Source organism: Lepidochelys olivacea (assembly GCF_965140295.1).
Source record: "Lepidochelys olivacea isolate rLepOli2 genome assembly, chromosome: 26".
NCBI classification, from domain to species: Eukaryota; Metazoa; Chordata; order Testudines; family Cheloniidae; genus Lepidochelys; species Lepidochelys olivacea.
The window spans coordinates 7,856,658-7,869,264 of record NC_140436.1 but is presented as its reverse complement, the minus strand read 5'-3'; the positions used below and the strand labels follow the sequence as shown (position 1 = coordinate 7,869,264).

General features: G+C 43.6%; 1 protein-coding gene and 1 long non-coding RNA gene across 2 annotated transcripts in view; both read right to left on the bottom strand.

Annotated features, from left to right (window-relative positions):
* Positions 1 to 11,872, bottom strand: part of PPP2R2A (protein phosphatase 2 regulatory subunit Balpha) — a 73,444-nt gene extending 61,572 nt beyond the window's left edge. Inside the window, exons 1-2 of the mRNA XM_084614941.1 lie at positions 11,659 to 11,872; positions 8,904 to 8,981 (exon numbers count right to left, since the gene is read on the bottom strand). Of these exons, the coding sequence (XP_084471067.1) occupies positions 8,904 to 8,981; positions 11,659 to 11,665 (85 nt within the window). The 5' untranslated portion in view covers positions 11,666 to 11,872. The remainder of the gene's footprint in view (positions 1 to 8,903; positions 8,982 to 11,658) is intronic.
* On the bottom strand, positions 728 to 4,262 carry LOC311513256. The gene is made up of 3 exons (XR_014709696.1): positions 4,241 to 4,262; positions 1,834 to 1,921; positions 728 to 1,111 (listed from the first exon to the last, which is right to left on the bottom strand). It is a non-coding gene; the product is annotated as an uncharacterized lncRNA (long non-coding RNA).
* Positions 11,873 to 12,607: the final 735 nt, after the last annotated feature.

Below are 12,607 nucleotides of genomic sequence, written 5' to 3'. Positions count from 1 at the left end.
TTCGGGAAGGCTCCCCAAGTGGGAGATAAGCTTCTCCTAAGGCCTACTGATTTTTTCTAATGGCCCATTGCCCTGAATGGGCCCTTCCTCACCCACTAACTAGACTGAAAACATCTTGTTTAGTGGGCGTTACCCACGTGTAGCTAAATTTGAAATACAGATATGTAGTCAATAGTCACAACTTCAGATACAAAAATTATACACGCATACGAAGAGGATAACCCTATTGAGCAAATCGTAACTTTTCCAGACACCTCACATGACTTCTCCTGCATAAATTACATAATCATGTCACAATCATATCATAATATCATCACTGTGAAGAACAGGGGGTGCAGCCACCATTTTGGAAAGCTTAGAGATGTCTAAAAAGGTGACTCTTGCAAATGGAATGGGTGCAATAGGCAAGTATAGTGACCAAGGTGGTGGTAGGAACCCATTTTGTTAGTTAGTTCTATATTTGGTTTAGTTTTTAAATGTCAAACATCCCAGACTGCACCTCTGATGACACCATCATTACTCCCTGACCTGGTCCTTCTCCACAAACTGATGTTCCAAAAAACTGTTGAAGTAAGCTGCTTTTTCCTTCAAAAAACAAATCCTAATTAAGCACTCTCTCTCATTCCTTGCTCAGCATCATGATCCCAGCCACTCATTTTGTGCCCCCACTATAACTGCCTGCTGAAAATTTCTCTCTGCTCCTGTGGCAGAAGTCCTCAACCTGGATAGAAATAAGAAATTAAAAAAAAAAAAAAAAAAAAAAATCACTGCTGATATCAGGATGGCAGTTAGTGTAATGACCTTCCTCCCCACTCAACCTGCTTATGCAGCCAGGGCTCAGGCTCTGGGCTCCAGGGAGGAGACTGGAGGGGAGGAGGAGGAGAAGCCAAATACTTCCAGCTGACCCACGGAACAGGATATGTGACAAATCAGGAGAGAAAATCTAGGAAGATATCCTTAGCTGACTCTCCTCCAGCTGGACACAGCAACTCTCATCCGCAATCATCAGCAGAGGATGTGATTTCATAGACCGTGTAAAAGCGCCAAACAGTAGGCAGAATGGAGTTGAAATACATACAGAAGATGGTTTCAGAGTAGCAGCCGTGTTAGTCTGTATCCGCAAAAAAAAAAAAAAAAAAAAAGACGACGACTTGTGGCACCTTAGAGACTAACCAATTTATTTGAGCATAAGCTTTTGTGAGCTACAGCTCACTTCATCGGATGCATTCAGTGGAAAATACATTGGGGAAATTTATGTACATAGAGAACATGAAACAAAGGGTGTTACCATATACACTGTAAGGAGAGTGATCAGGTAAGGTGAGCTATTACCAGCAGGAGAGCGGCGGGGGCTGGGGGTGGAGGGGGGACTTTTGTAGTTCTCTGTGTATATAAAATCTCCCCAGTGTATTTTCCACTGAATGCATCCGATGAAGTGAGCTGTAGCTCACGAAAGCTTATGCTCAAATAAATTGGTTAGTCTCTAAGGTGCCACAAGTACTCCTTTTCTTTTTATACAGAGGACAATCACCCTGCTTCCAGCAGGGCTCCACCCTTCGCTTCAAATTTTCCTTGTTTTTTGTGATTTGAACTCAGAAGCTTATTTCAATTTTTAAGACTTCAAATATTGCTGAACCAACAGCAGGATCCATAGCTGCTCTGCAATCCCCCCGCCTGTCTTAATTTGACACATGGTAGGAATACAAAAAAGACTCCGACTCAAACAACTATAATTTTTTACAGATTTCTGAACAACATTTGAGAGAGTATTTATACAGTCTAGCTTAGTTCTTTTTGCAAAGCAATAATTAAAAATATATGACAATTTCATACCTAGGAGAGAGTTATGTCTTGTTTTCTGACATTCTGAGGACTCGCATCTCCCACTGACTTCAACTGGAGTTGTGGGTGCTCTGCAATTCTGGGTGATAAAAAATGCCAGGCCAAGGAATGGTTGAAGAGGATTGCAACTTCAAGACTCTTTCCTGCAATCACACTGGGGCACATATTGCAATCCCAAGCAATATTTTTAGGAACGACACTATTACATTTATGTAACACTGTGGGTCAGGGATTGTATCCAACTCCCGGGGGGGGTGGGGGGGGAGAGAAGAGGTTACAACTTCTCCAAGAACTGGGGGGGGGGGAAGGGGGGGAATGATTACGGTGAATCACTTAGGTTGTCAACACCTCCAGAGAAATACCACCCCACAGGGTGGCTTGCATACACTGCTTTGAATTGGCTTTTCCAGAGACCAATAGATAAAGAAAAGGATTTTAAAAGGTTGTGTTTAAACTGACTCAGGGCCTTCTTATTCATCTAGCAACCAAACAAGACCTTCTGTCCACAGGGAGCCTCAACCCTTGCTGAAGGGTTGGACAGACTTTGGTCTACTAAGGTCCCGTAAGACTGACAGGTGACTCCTGAAAGGATTTGTGTGTGTGTGTGTGTGTGTGTTAAAATGTGTTTATTGTTGCTGTTATATTTTCTCTGTAATGCTTTTATCTTAAGAATAAATATGTCTGCTTAGAAAGAGTGGTGTAGTAACCTGTAACTACTGGCAATACACTGTTCCTCGCCCTCCGACAAAAAGCAAAGCTGAGGCATCGGCCTTCAAGCAGACAAGCTTGCCGGAAATATCATAGCATAAGGCAAGGGGCAGTGCAGCCTTAAAACCCCTGGTCGGAAGGGAGTGGGACCAGCGTCCCTGCCAAGAGACAGGTGATGGCTGGACACCAAAGACCTGATGGGGCATTCCTGGAGTGCGTGCCATAGTGGGGGAAATACAGGTGCAGTTACCCTGGAACTGAGATACATACCATGCGTAGAATTACTATTAAATAAAAAGGACACTCATATTAGGTCTACACTAGGGATTTTTAGAAAAATAATTCCTACCAGTGCTGAACCAGGGGTAGCACAAGCAAGAGCAAGGCTCCAGCAGCTCCTGGGTTCTTTTAACACTCATGTTTAAACCTTCTGAGAAGATTTAACTTCAGAAGCCAGTGGCGGAGCCTAGTCTACACCAGTATTCTGATTCAGCTGAACCAGTAAAGCCAATGGGTTCCCCCCACCCCAACCCCACTGTGGACAGGGTCTCAGAGTTGAGGGCAGATCATTCACAGGACTTGGGAACCTACAATGTGAATACATATGTAAAAGAGAAGGGAAAATCCCATGGCCATGCATGCAAATGGACCAGCAGATTCAGAAAGCAAACTAGTACAATCGAGCAAATTAAGAAACAGACGATGCAATGGAAAGAACTAGGACAACATGATTTGTAGCTCTAGTAAGTCTACCAATATTGCTATTTTGAGCCAAAGTTTCATTTTATAATGCGTCTGCTGTAATTTACTCTGTAGGCTACAACTTGCCAGCCAGCATCCAATCAATGAGCTCTTTTGCACAATTTTAAGGGTTTTATTTTTTAAATCTCAACCATCTGATTCTGCATCACTCGTCCCACCCAGAATTACCTAAGTCTGCAGAAATTTTGGATGACAAAAAATAGAGGATCAGGCCCTCAGCATATATTTAAAAAAACAAACAAACAAACAAAAAAAAACCCCACACAGGACGTTTCAACAAGTTTTTTAAAGAAAATCATATAAGAACATACATAAGAACAGCCATACTGGGTCAGACCAAAGGTCCATCTAGCCCAGTATCCTGTCTTCCGACAGTGGCCAATGCCAGGTGCCCTAAAGGGAATGAGCAGAACAGGTAATTATTGAGTGATCCATCCCGTTGCTCATTCCCAGCTTCTGGCTCTGAATTCTCATGTTCCTTGCAGAACACAAAAATGTTTGCATAGGCATTTAATAAAAAATTATTTTTAGAAAGAGAAGACATCTCTATTTTTCTCCTACATAGTGTGGTTTCTGATGGAATTCATACACTGTGGTAATTGGTTCACTTACAGTGTAAAATTAACATACACACAGCAATCACCACAAGGTTCATACTGTGGCTCAATGCATTCCAGAACCCACATTATTGTGGATCATTTTCAAAATGCTCCTTTAAAGCCTCCCTAATTCAAATAACTCCCCACTGAGCCCCTTTAACAGCCCTGGTATCTGGCTGCTCTCCCCCTTAGCTTCACAAATGTGACACAGAGCAGAGCAGGCTGCTACGACCATGGGAACGTTTTCGGCATTGAGGTCTAACCTGCCAAAAAGGCAGCACCCGTGATGCTTTAAGCAGCCAAAGGCACATTCAACAGACATTCTGTACCTGCTGAACTTGTTGAACAGCTCCTTGCTGCGGTCAAGGTTTCCGGTGTAAGGCTTCATGAGTCACAGGAGGAAGGGGTAGGCTGGGTGTCCAAGAATCACTATTAGCATTTCCACATTCCCAATTGGAATCTTCTGGTCTGGAAAGAAAGTCCCTGCTTGCAGCTTTCTGTACAGGCCAGTGTTCCTGAAGATGCGTGCATCATGCACCTTCCCTGACCACCCTGCAGTAATGTTGGTGAAATGACCCCCGTGATCCACAAGTGCTTGCAATACCATAGAGAAGTAGCCCTTTCTGTTGATGTACTCTGTTGCAAGGTGGCCTGGGGCCAAAATGGGGATGTGTGCGCCATCTATTGCCTTGCCTCAGTTAGGGAATCCCATTGCCACAAAGTCACCCATTATTAAACACACATTGCCAAGAGTCACAGTCCTTTGTATCAGGAGGTGATTAATGGCCCTGCACATCTGCATCACCATAACCCCCACAGTGAACTTCCCCACTCCAAACTGATTTGCGATTGATTGGTAACAGTCAGGAGTCACCAGCTTCCACACAACGATTGCCACTCATTTCTCCACCATTAAGGCAGCTCTCATTTTGTTGTTCTTGCACCAGAGGACATGGATGCACGCCGCACAGACTTTCAGGAACGTAGCTTTGCGCATCCGAAAGTTCTGCGGCCACCGCTCATCATCCTATACCTGCAAACACTTGGTGTTTGTTTCTCAGACCCAGAACTGACGGTCCATAATGTGGAGCCGCTCCATGAATGCCAAAAGCATGGTGTCATCATCAGATTAGCAGCTCATGAAATATCACCCTATTTCTAACTCCTTTGAAAGGGAAAGATAAAAACCTAACATAAAAGAGTTCATATTTCAACTCCCAAAACCACTGAAAGTTGACTTAAGATTGCCAATCTACTATAGCAAAAAGGAGTACTTGTGGCACCTTAGAGACGAACCAATTTATTTGAGCATAAGCTCTCACGAAAGCTCATGCTCAAATAAATTGGTTAGTCTCTAAGGTGCCACAAGTCCTCCTTTTCTTTTTGCGAATACAGACTAACACGGCTGCTACTCTGAAATCTACTTTAAGTCTCTTAACATTCAGAGTTTGTATATGTTTTGCTGAGGCAACATTTGGGTCAAATTTGGCCCAATGTTTACAGTACACTTTTGTTCAGGCAGCTCTTACAAAACTTAAGACAAATGTAAGTGTTTTCATTATCTGTTTTTAAAATTCAAATGTGCAGTTTTTAAACACACGCTCCCTGTTCCCCGACACTTATGCCTGTTCTACACACACAATGTTGTGCAGATCAAACTAAATGTGTTACTTTATACAGATTTAGTACCGATATAACTAAAAGTATGATTTTGTATGCACTTAGTTAAACTGATGCAATTTTTAATGTGGACATTTGTACTGATTTAGCTTGTGCACAGGTGCAAGGTAAACCAAGATCATAGAATCATCGACTATCAGGGTTGGAAGGGACCTCAGGAGGTCATCTAGTGCAACCTCCTGCTCAAAGCAGGACCAATCCCCAATTTTGCCCTAGATCCCTAAATGGCCCCCACAAGGATTGAACTCACAACCCTGGGTTTAGCAGGCCAATGCTCAAACCACTGAGCTATCCCTCCCCCCAAAGATAAGCCAGCACTGATTTAAGCTAAATGGGCGCAACTTGGGCATACACAAGCGCTAAGTGTTTACAATGTAAACATTATAAGGTGCATTAATACAAAAGAACCAAGAAAGTGAAACTTACCAACATATCACTAGAAACAAAAGTGAAATTACTCTATTTTAACCTTCTATGCGGAAAGAAATAAACTGCATAACAAAGTGAAAAGTAAATTAGAGTGTTAAAATTGTTGCAGTTTTAACAAACCAAGCTAGTAGCATTACAAGTAATTTGCTTTTAAATTGTGTATATTCAACGCAGTTGTCTTTTTAACATCACTTTTTAAAACAAAAAACCATACACACTAGTTGCAACCTTACAATAACCAGCATTTTTCCCCCATAATCGCAGGTCATTCTTGTGAGAAGGCAATACACGCAAATTTAAAAGACCACCACCCTCTCAAGGCTCAGACAGCAACATTCTTGTGAGCTTTCAATATACTGCCTGCTTACACAGAAGAAGCAGAAAGGCAGACAGAGAAAAAGGTTATCAGCCTGGACCTAAAGCCATAGCATACTTATTCCGGTGCAATTTAGGAAGACACGACACACACCAGAAACATGTAAAACATGTATAGTTTTACTATATGTAAAACTATAGTCCCAAGTTCACAAGGAGGATTATTAAAGGTGTGTTTCCTCAGTACACAGCTCGTAATATAACGTATGCAAGGAAATAAACGTAAGAAATGAAATTAACCAGTATTTAAACTATTCGAACAATATTTCAAGGATAAGGGATCTATCTCAAGTATAGCACTACCTTTAAATAGTTGGGTAGGAGCTCAAGTTACAGTTTGAGTAGATGGACAGACATCTTTCAATTGTTCTGAAAGTTTTCAGCATGCCATGTGGGAGTCAGCCATATGGGTAAAAGAATTCCAACTCAACAAAATCCATTATGGTCAGATACTCCCACGTAAATTTTCCTAGGGACCTTACTTAAGCAGCCATCCCAGTGCACAACAAAATCCCAGGCCCTATGTAGAAGCCCTGTAATATGCACTTTTTTTTTTTTTTAATAAAAGCACCACACACCTTTACGAGATGATGATACAGCTGACTATGAAGTCATTATAATCTTCTTTGTCTCTCTAGGGACAGCTTGCACAATGAGCAGCTTATACCTTTTGCACAATTATAAATGGATATTTATACAAAAAAATGTTAAAAGCAACACTGAGTGTCAGGCTGAAATTCAAGCTAGTTCATGTACTCTTGGTCTTTAACTCGACCCATTGTGACTAGCTATTCCAGCTGTCAGGAAGCGAGAGACTGGTAAATCATCTTTCATACTAAGTGTGTAGGAGCTATAATATTTAAGAACAAACAGTGGAGTTGAGAACTGAGACTGGCTCTTGGATTTCCAGATCCATTTCATCACAGATATATTAAAAAAAAAAAGAGAGAGAGAACGGAGGCAGAGGAGGGTGAGAGGGAAAGAGGACACCAATCACCACAACCTGTGAGTATTATTTAATGGAACAGATGTATGAACATCAAAGGAACAGCTCTAATGTTTTTGTGTCTTAGCTCATAGGCTCCATCTATCAGTGGAGAAATAGGCAGAGTCAAGATTTCCTCAATTGTTTGCATTTAATTCAAAAGCCAGGTAGCTACAGAATGTCAACGAACAATAAAGTTCACAGAAATTGAAGTCTGGTAGGAAAAAACTGCACAACAGTTATGTAAATTAACAACATTCAACCTTTAAAATGTACTTGCTGAACAATTTAAAATGTATCCATCTTGCAAAAAAATATATTCGTTTTTGACATTTGCTTCAACCTACTTGCTTCCAAAAACCTAACTTTCAGCTGGTAAGCATCAGACAAAATCTTTGAAGGGCATCATTTCCACAGGTTGCAAGTCATGAATTAAAAGCGAAACACTTGGGTCGCTACAGTAGTAGCAGTTCCAGAATTTAAATCCGACCATGTCAAAAGTAAAAAAGAATGGAAATGAAACAAGTTACTTCTTTCTTAAATACAACATAAATATTTCTCTCGTTTGCCTGCAAGTTAGTGAGTACAGGACGTGTAAAATGCTAAATATGCTGAGTAAACCATACACACGCACCCCCCCCCAAAGTCAGCTTTTTGCAAGAGAAAACAATTTTAGGTCTTCATCTTGCAAGCTGCCCTGCAAAAATGGACCCCTAAAGCCATAGAGAATTATATCCAAGTCAGTGGGGCTCTGCCCAGATGGAGCAGCAAGCAGGACCAAGGGCCCTGTTCAGCCCAGAAGTCTGAACAGTCGAAAGGAGAGAAAGACCTCTCCTTCCATGAATCAAGCATCATTTGAAAACTCCAAATGGAATTTTTGCATCATCAGCTCAAGGCAGCCGTTCTGCTAAAAAGATGACATCTGTCACGGGCAGGGTAGGAGCCCTATACTACAAAAGCTTACAGCAGTTTCCAATAATTCTTCATCATGAAAAATAACTGACACTTAAAAAGTCATTCTGTACAAAAATTCCACTTCAATTCTGATGGCTAATGCAGGATGGAAAAACTGGAACATTTACCCGACACTTATGCTGCACCTTACGTCTTCGAAGTGCTGTGCACACTTTAATTAATCGTCACAACACCCCTGTAAAGAATGTAAGTGTCATTATCCCCATTTCACTGATGGGGAAAACAGACAAATTAGTAGCTCTGTCTCAACTGAGACTATTTGTCATGTGACATATTTTGGAAAACAAGTTAACTCCTGTCGCAATCATCGGGCCAAATTCAACTCTGACACAAGCAGCAGGAGGACCACGGATGTCAGTTGAATTGCACCCACTTATATCGCATATAAGTTTCATCCCAGGATATAGAGGGATGCCTGGATGTTTCCACTTGCTTTCCTATTTTAATACAATTATGCATAATAAAACCCAATTCTAAAGGAGAAACTTCAGCAACACCCTTGCTACCCAGCAATCAGATTAATTCACTTTAATAAAGTTTGTTCTTACCTTCTGCTACATCATCATCTACAGCTCCCTTCACCTGAGAAAAACACCACTGAATGTCATTCCCTCCTCCTCCAGCTCCTAGAAAAAAAAACAAAACGAAACAAAAAAATAAAACAGATCCTTGTTAAATCAGTCTGAGTTTTGTGTTTACTCCAGTAAACACAGAGGCAGTATCCACCGCTGGCAAGTGACATAATTTAGACAGTACTGTATACACCTACAAAAAACAACGTTTCCTATGCAAATGTAGAGATTCCAAAAGTTGACTACAAACTCCCCCCTCCGCAATCCTGATATTGCTTTTGTCAGTGATTTGCCTAATATCCAAAGCAGCATCTGTCAAAAGTAGCAGCAGGAACGATAAAAGTTGCTCTCTACATTTCTTGAAAACTCACAAAACTATCAAAACAAGCACAGCTAGTGTTAATAAACTATGCCATGTTAAAACAAGCTCCAGTCGGTATATGTCACAACACTTTTTTTAAATTTAAGAACTTCAGAGCCCTCTAAAAAACAGAGCACTTTACTTACAAGTGACTTAAATTTCTAAGTAAATATTAGATGCCAGAATGGCCCCTACAAGTTTTCCAAATATTTCAAATCATTAAATGTTTGCACTTTATAAAAAAGAAAAAAAAATTCTTTTGCAAAATACAGTACTTTAAAGCACCTAAGTACGTCAAGCTAGAGAAAACAAGTTTATAATCCTCCCCCTCCTTTGCCATAAAAGTACCAAAAGAAAGAGTCAGGCTTAGGTTTTTTAAAAAGCAACAAATCGGCCTGAAGTTAACAGCAAGTATAACTACCAGAGAAAATGGATCGAAGAGAAAACTTCAGGAACATTACCGCCTCGGCGGAAGGTAGTGATTCATTTGAACCTTGCCACCAAAACGCCAAAAAAACACCACCCATTTATTTTGCATTTCATTCTTAACAAATCACTGGGCTGGGTCCAGACAGGAAGAGAGATGGAAACAAGTTTGCTCTGTCTGCAGGAGGCTATCAAAATGGAAATTCCTTCTCAACCCACAACAACCAAAAAGGACTACACAACAGATGTAGCTTGCAAAGCGTGAATGTGATGCAACATTCCGGGGAAGAGGGGGCATGCAGGAAGGATCCCTCCCTCCCCAAATTGAGGAACAAATTAAATTAAGGTCAAGTCAGGAGCAGTCTCTCTCCATGAAAGATCAAGAGGCTGCCTGAGCACTGGGGAGTGTGTGTGTGTTGGGGGGCACGGGGGGGGGGGAGGAGGAGGAGAAGAGTGAGAGTCTGAAAAGGATTAGCCTGTGGTCTGTATCTGGAGTTTCTTACCAAGTCCGGGAACTAGGGGAGACAACCTGAACTAGAATCAGTCAAGGTGATGGGGGAAATCTTATCAGGATATCTACCTATTCTAGACAATATGAATTGCAATATTTGTTCTGGATGCATGTATTGGAAAAGTATCCCACCCACAGCATCTTTCCCAACTACCCACAACCCTATCCACCCAATTTCTTGTCCTCCCCCGACTTCTGCTATTTTCTATTTAACTCTTACTTTTAACACCTTGGAAGCATTTTGAGAATGATTGTTTGCAAGAAAAAAAATATATACTGTATGCAGCAAACTGTATTTTAATTTTCATACAACTTGCTACATTCAAGGCCCTGTTTCCGTTGGTTAAGAAGGAAAGGAAAGAGAAGGGTGGAGTGGGACAGCCTGGTATGTGCGTGGGAAGCAAGGTGCAAACCTAAATACCACCTCTCATGCTGCTCTACAGAATGCAAGGCACTGACGAGGCAATTAATTTGCAAAGGAGGGGAAATTAACATGTCACCAGAAGAAAAAAAAAATCAAGAGGAAAGTAAGAGGAAGAGACATCCTGTGCATTTGGATCAATTTTTATCTCACAAATCGCACTTTAGGGTGCAAGATAAGCAATCTGCAAAATGGAGAAAGAACATAAATCTCCAGAAGAAAGAAAAGAAGAAATAAAAACACCACACATTATTGCACACACTCAGAGATACCTGAATTTTCTAACCAACTACAACCGTCTTCCCAATTTCACCTGTATCTGCAGATATTTACACAACTACACCCTACAGGAGGGTGCAGCTGCAGTCTAATCACAATCACATCTGCACTCTACAGCCACCCTCCTGTGCACATCTGCACCCCTACAAACTGCACTTCAATCACGCAACACCCTTGCAAAAACCAAAAAGTCTAGGGAAAAAATACAAACCAAAACACACACACACACCCTGCTTGGAAATCTCCTAACATGCTCAACTTCAGAAATACAGGGCTTCTTCCAAACCCAGCCACCACCACCACCACCCTCGCGAAACACAAATGTTTTGCAAGCAGGGAAGCAAAAGAGGAATGAACACAGATTTCTAGAAGGAAAAAAAATATATTAAAAGGGGGGGTGGGGAATGCAAATTGCATTTCAGGATTGAAGGTTTTAGTAATGCAAATTTTAAAAAAAAAAAAAAGAGGAAGAGAAACCGAGCCCACATTTTCAGAGGAAGGAATAAAAAAAAAAGAGAGAGAGAAAGCGGGGGAATGAGAAAGAGGAAAAGAAGGAGAGACAGCGAGCAAGTATGCAACCTCCCCACAGATCAGGCAACAGCTCAGGTTTGCAGGCTGCTTTCCAGGCCATTTTAGTGGCCTCGCCTGCCCCGACACACACTCCCCCCGCCCCCTGGGCTCGATGGGCAGCGGGGGCCGGCCCCCGGGAAGGAGGGGGCGCTCTCCCCCTTACCTGCCATGTTGGGCTCCCAATAGCGGCCGGGTCACGGAGAGCGGCCTCTCCGCTCTCGGAAGGGGTCCCTGTGCCGGGCGGATGGCGAGCGTGGAGGGAGGATGGCGGCAGATTGTACCGGGGGGGGGGGGCGCGGTGCGAAGCCGGCTCCGTTCGGCTTCCCCCGCTCTTCCGAGTCGGTCTTTCCTGCTCCCTCGTCCACCCGCCCCCCCCCCCCCCCCGTCCGTGCCAAGGTTCCACTTTCAAAATGGCGCCGGCGGAGCTGGGGGTGACGTCACCCGGGGAGGGGAGGACAAGGGGCGGGGTGAGAACTCCACGGAGAACAGGGGGGAGCGGGGAAGGAGGGTGGTTCGGTTGCGTCCGCCCCTTTTGCCCTCTCTGGTGTCTCTCCGCTAGCGACTGTCCAGCCCCTGCCCGCTGCTAACCAGCCCAGCTGCGCCCTCCCAGCCACCCAGCTTCCCCCGCCCGTACCCTCACATATCCCCACCACCTGCATCCCAGCTTCCCCCCCTGCAGCCATGCACATCCCCACCACCTGCACCCCAGCCACTGTTCACTGCACCCGCACATATCCCCACCACCTGCCAGCTGCACCCCAGCCAGTGTTCCCTGCACCCCAGCTTCCCCCCCTGCAGCCATGCACATCCCCACCACCTGCACCCCAGCCACTGTTCACTGCACCCGCACATATCCCCACCACCTGCCAGCTGCACCCCAGCCAGTGTTCCCTGCACCCCAGCTTCCCCCCCTGCAGCCATGCACATCCCCACCACCTGCACCCCAGCCACTGTTCACTGCACCCGCACATATCCCCACCACCTGCCAGCTGCACCCCAGCCAGTGTTCCCTGCACCCCAGCTTCCCCCCTGCAGCCATGCACATCCCCACCACCTGCACCCCAGCCACTGTTCACTGCACCCGCACATATCCCCACCACCTGCCAGCTGCA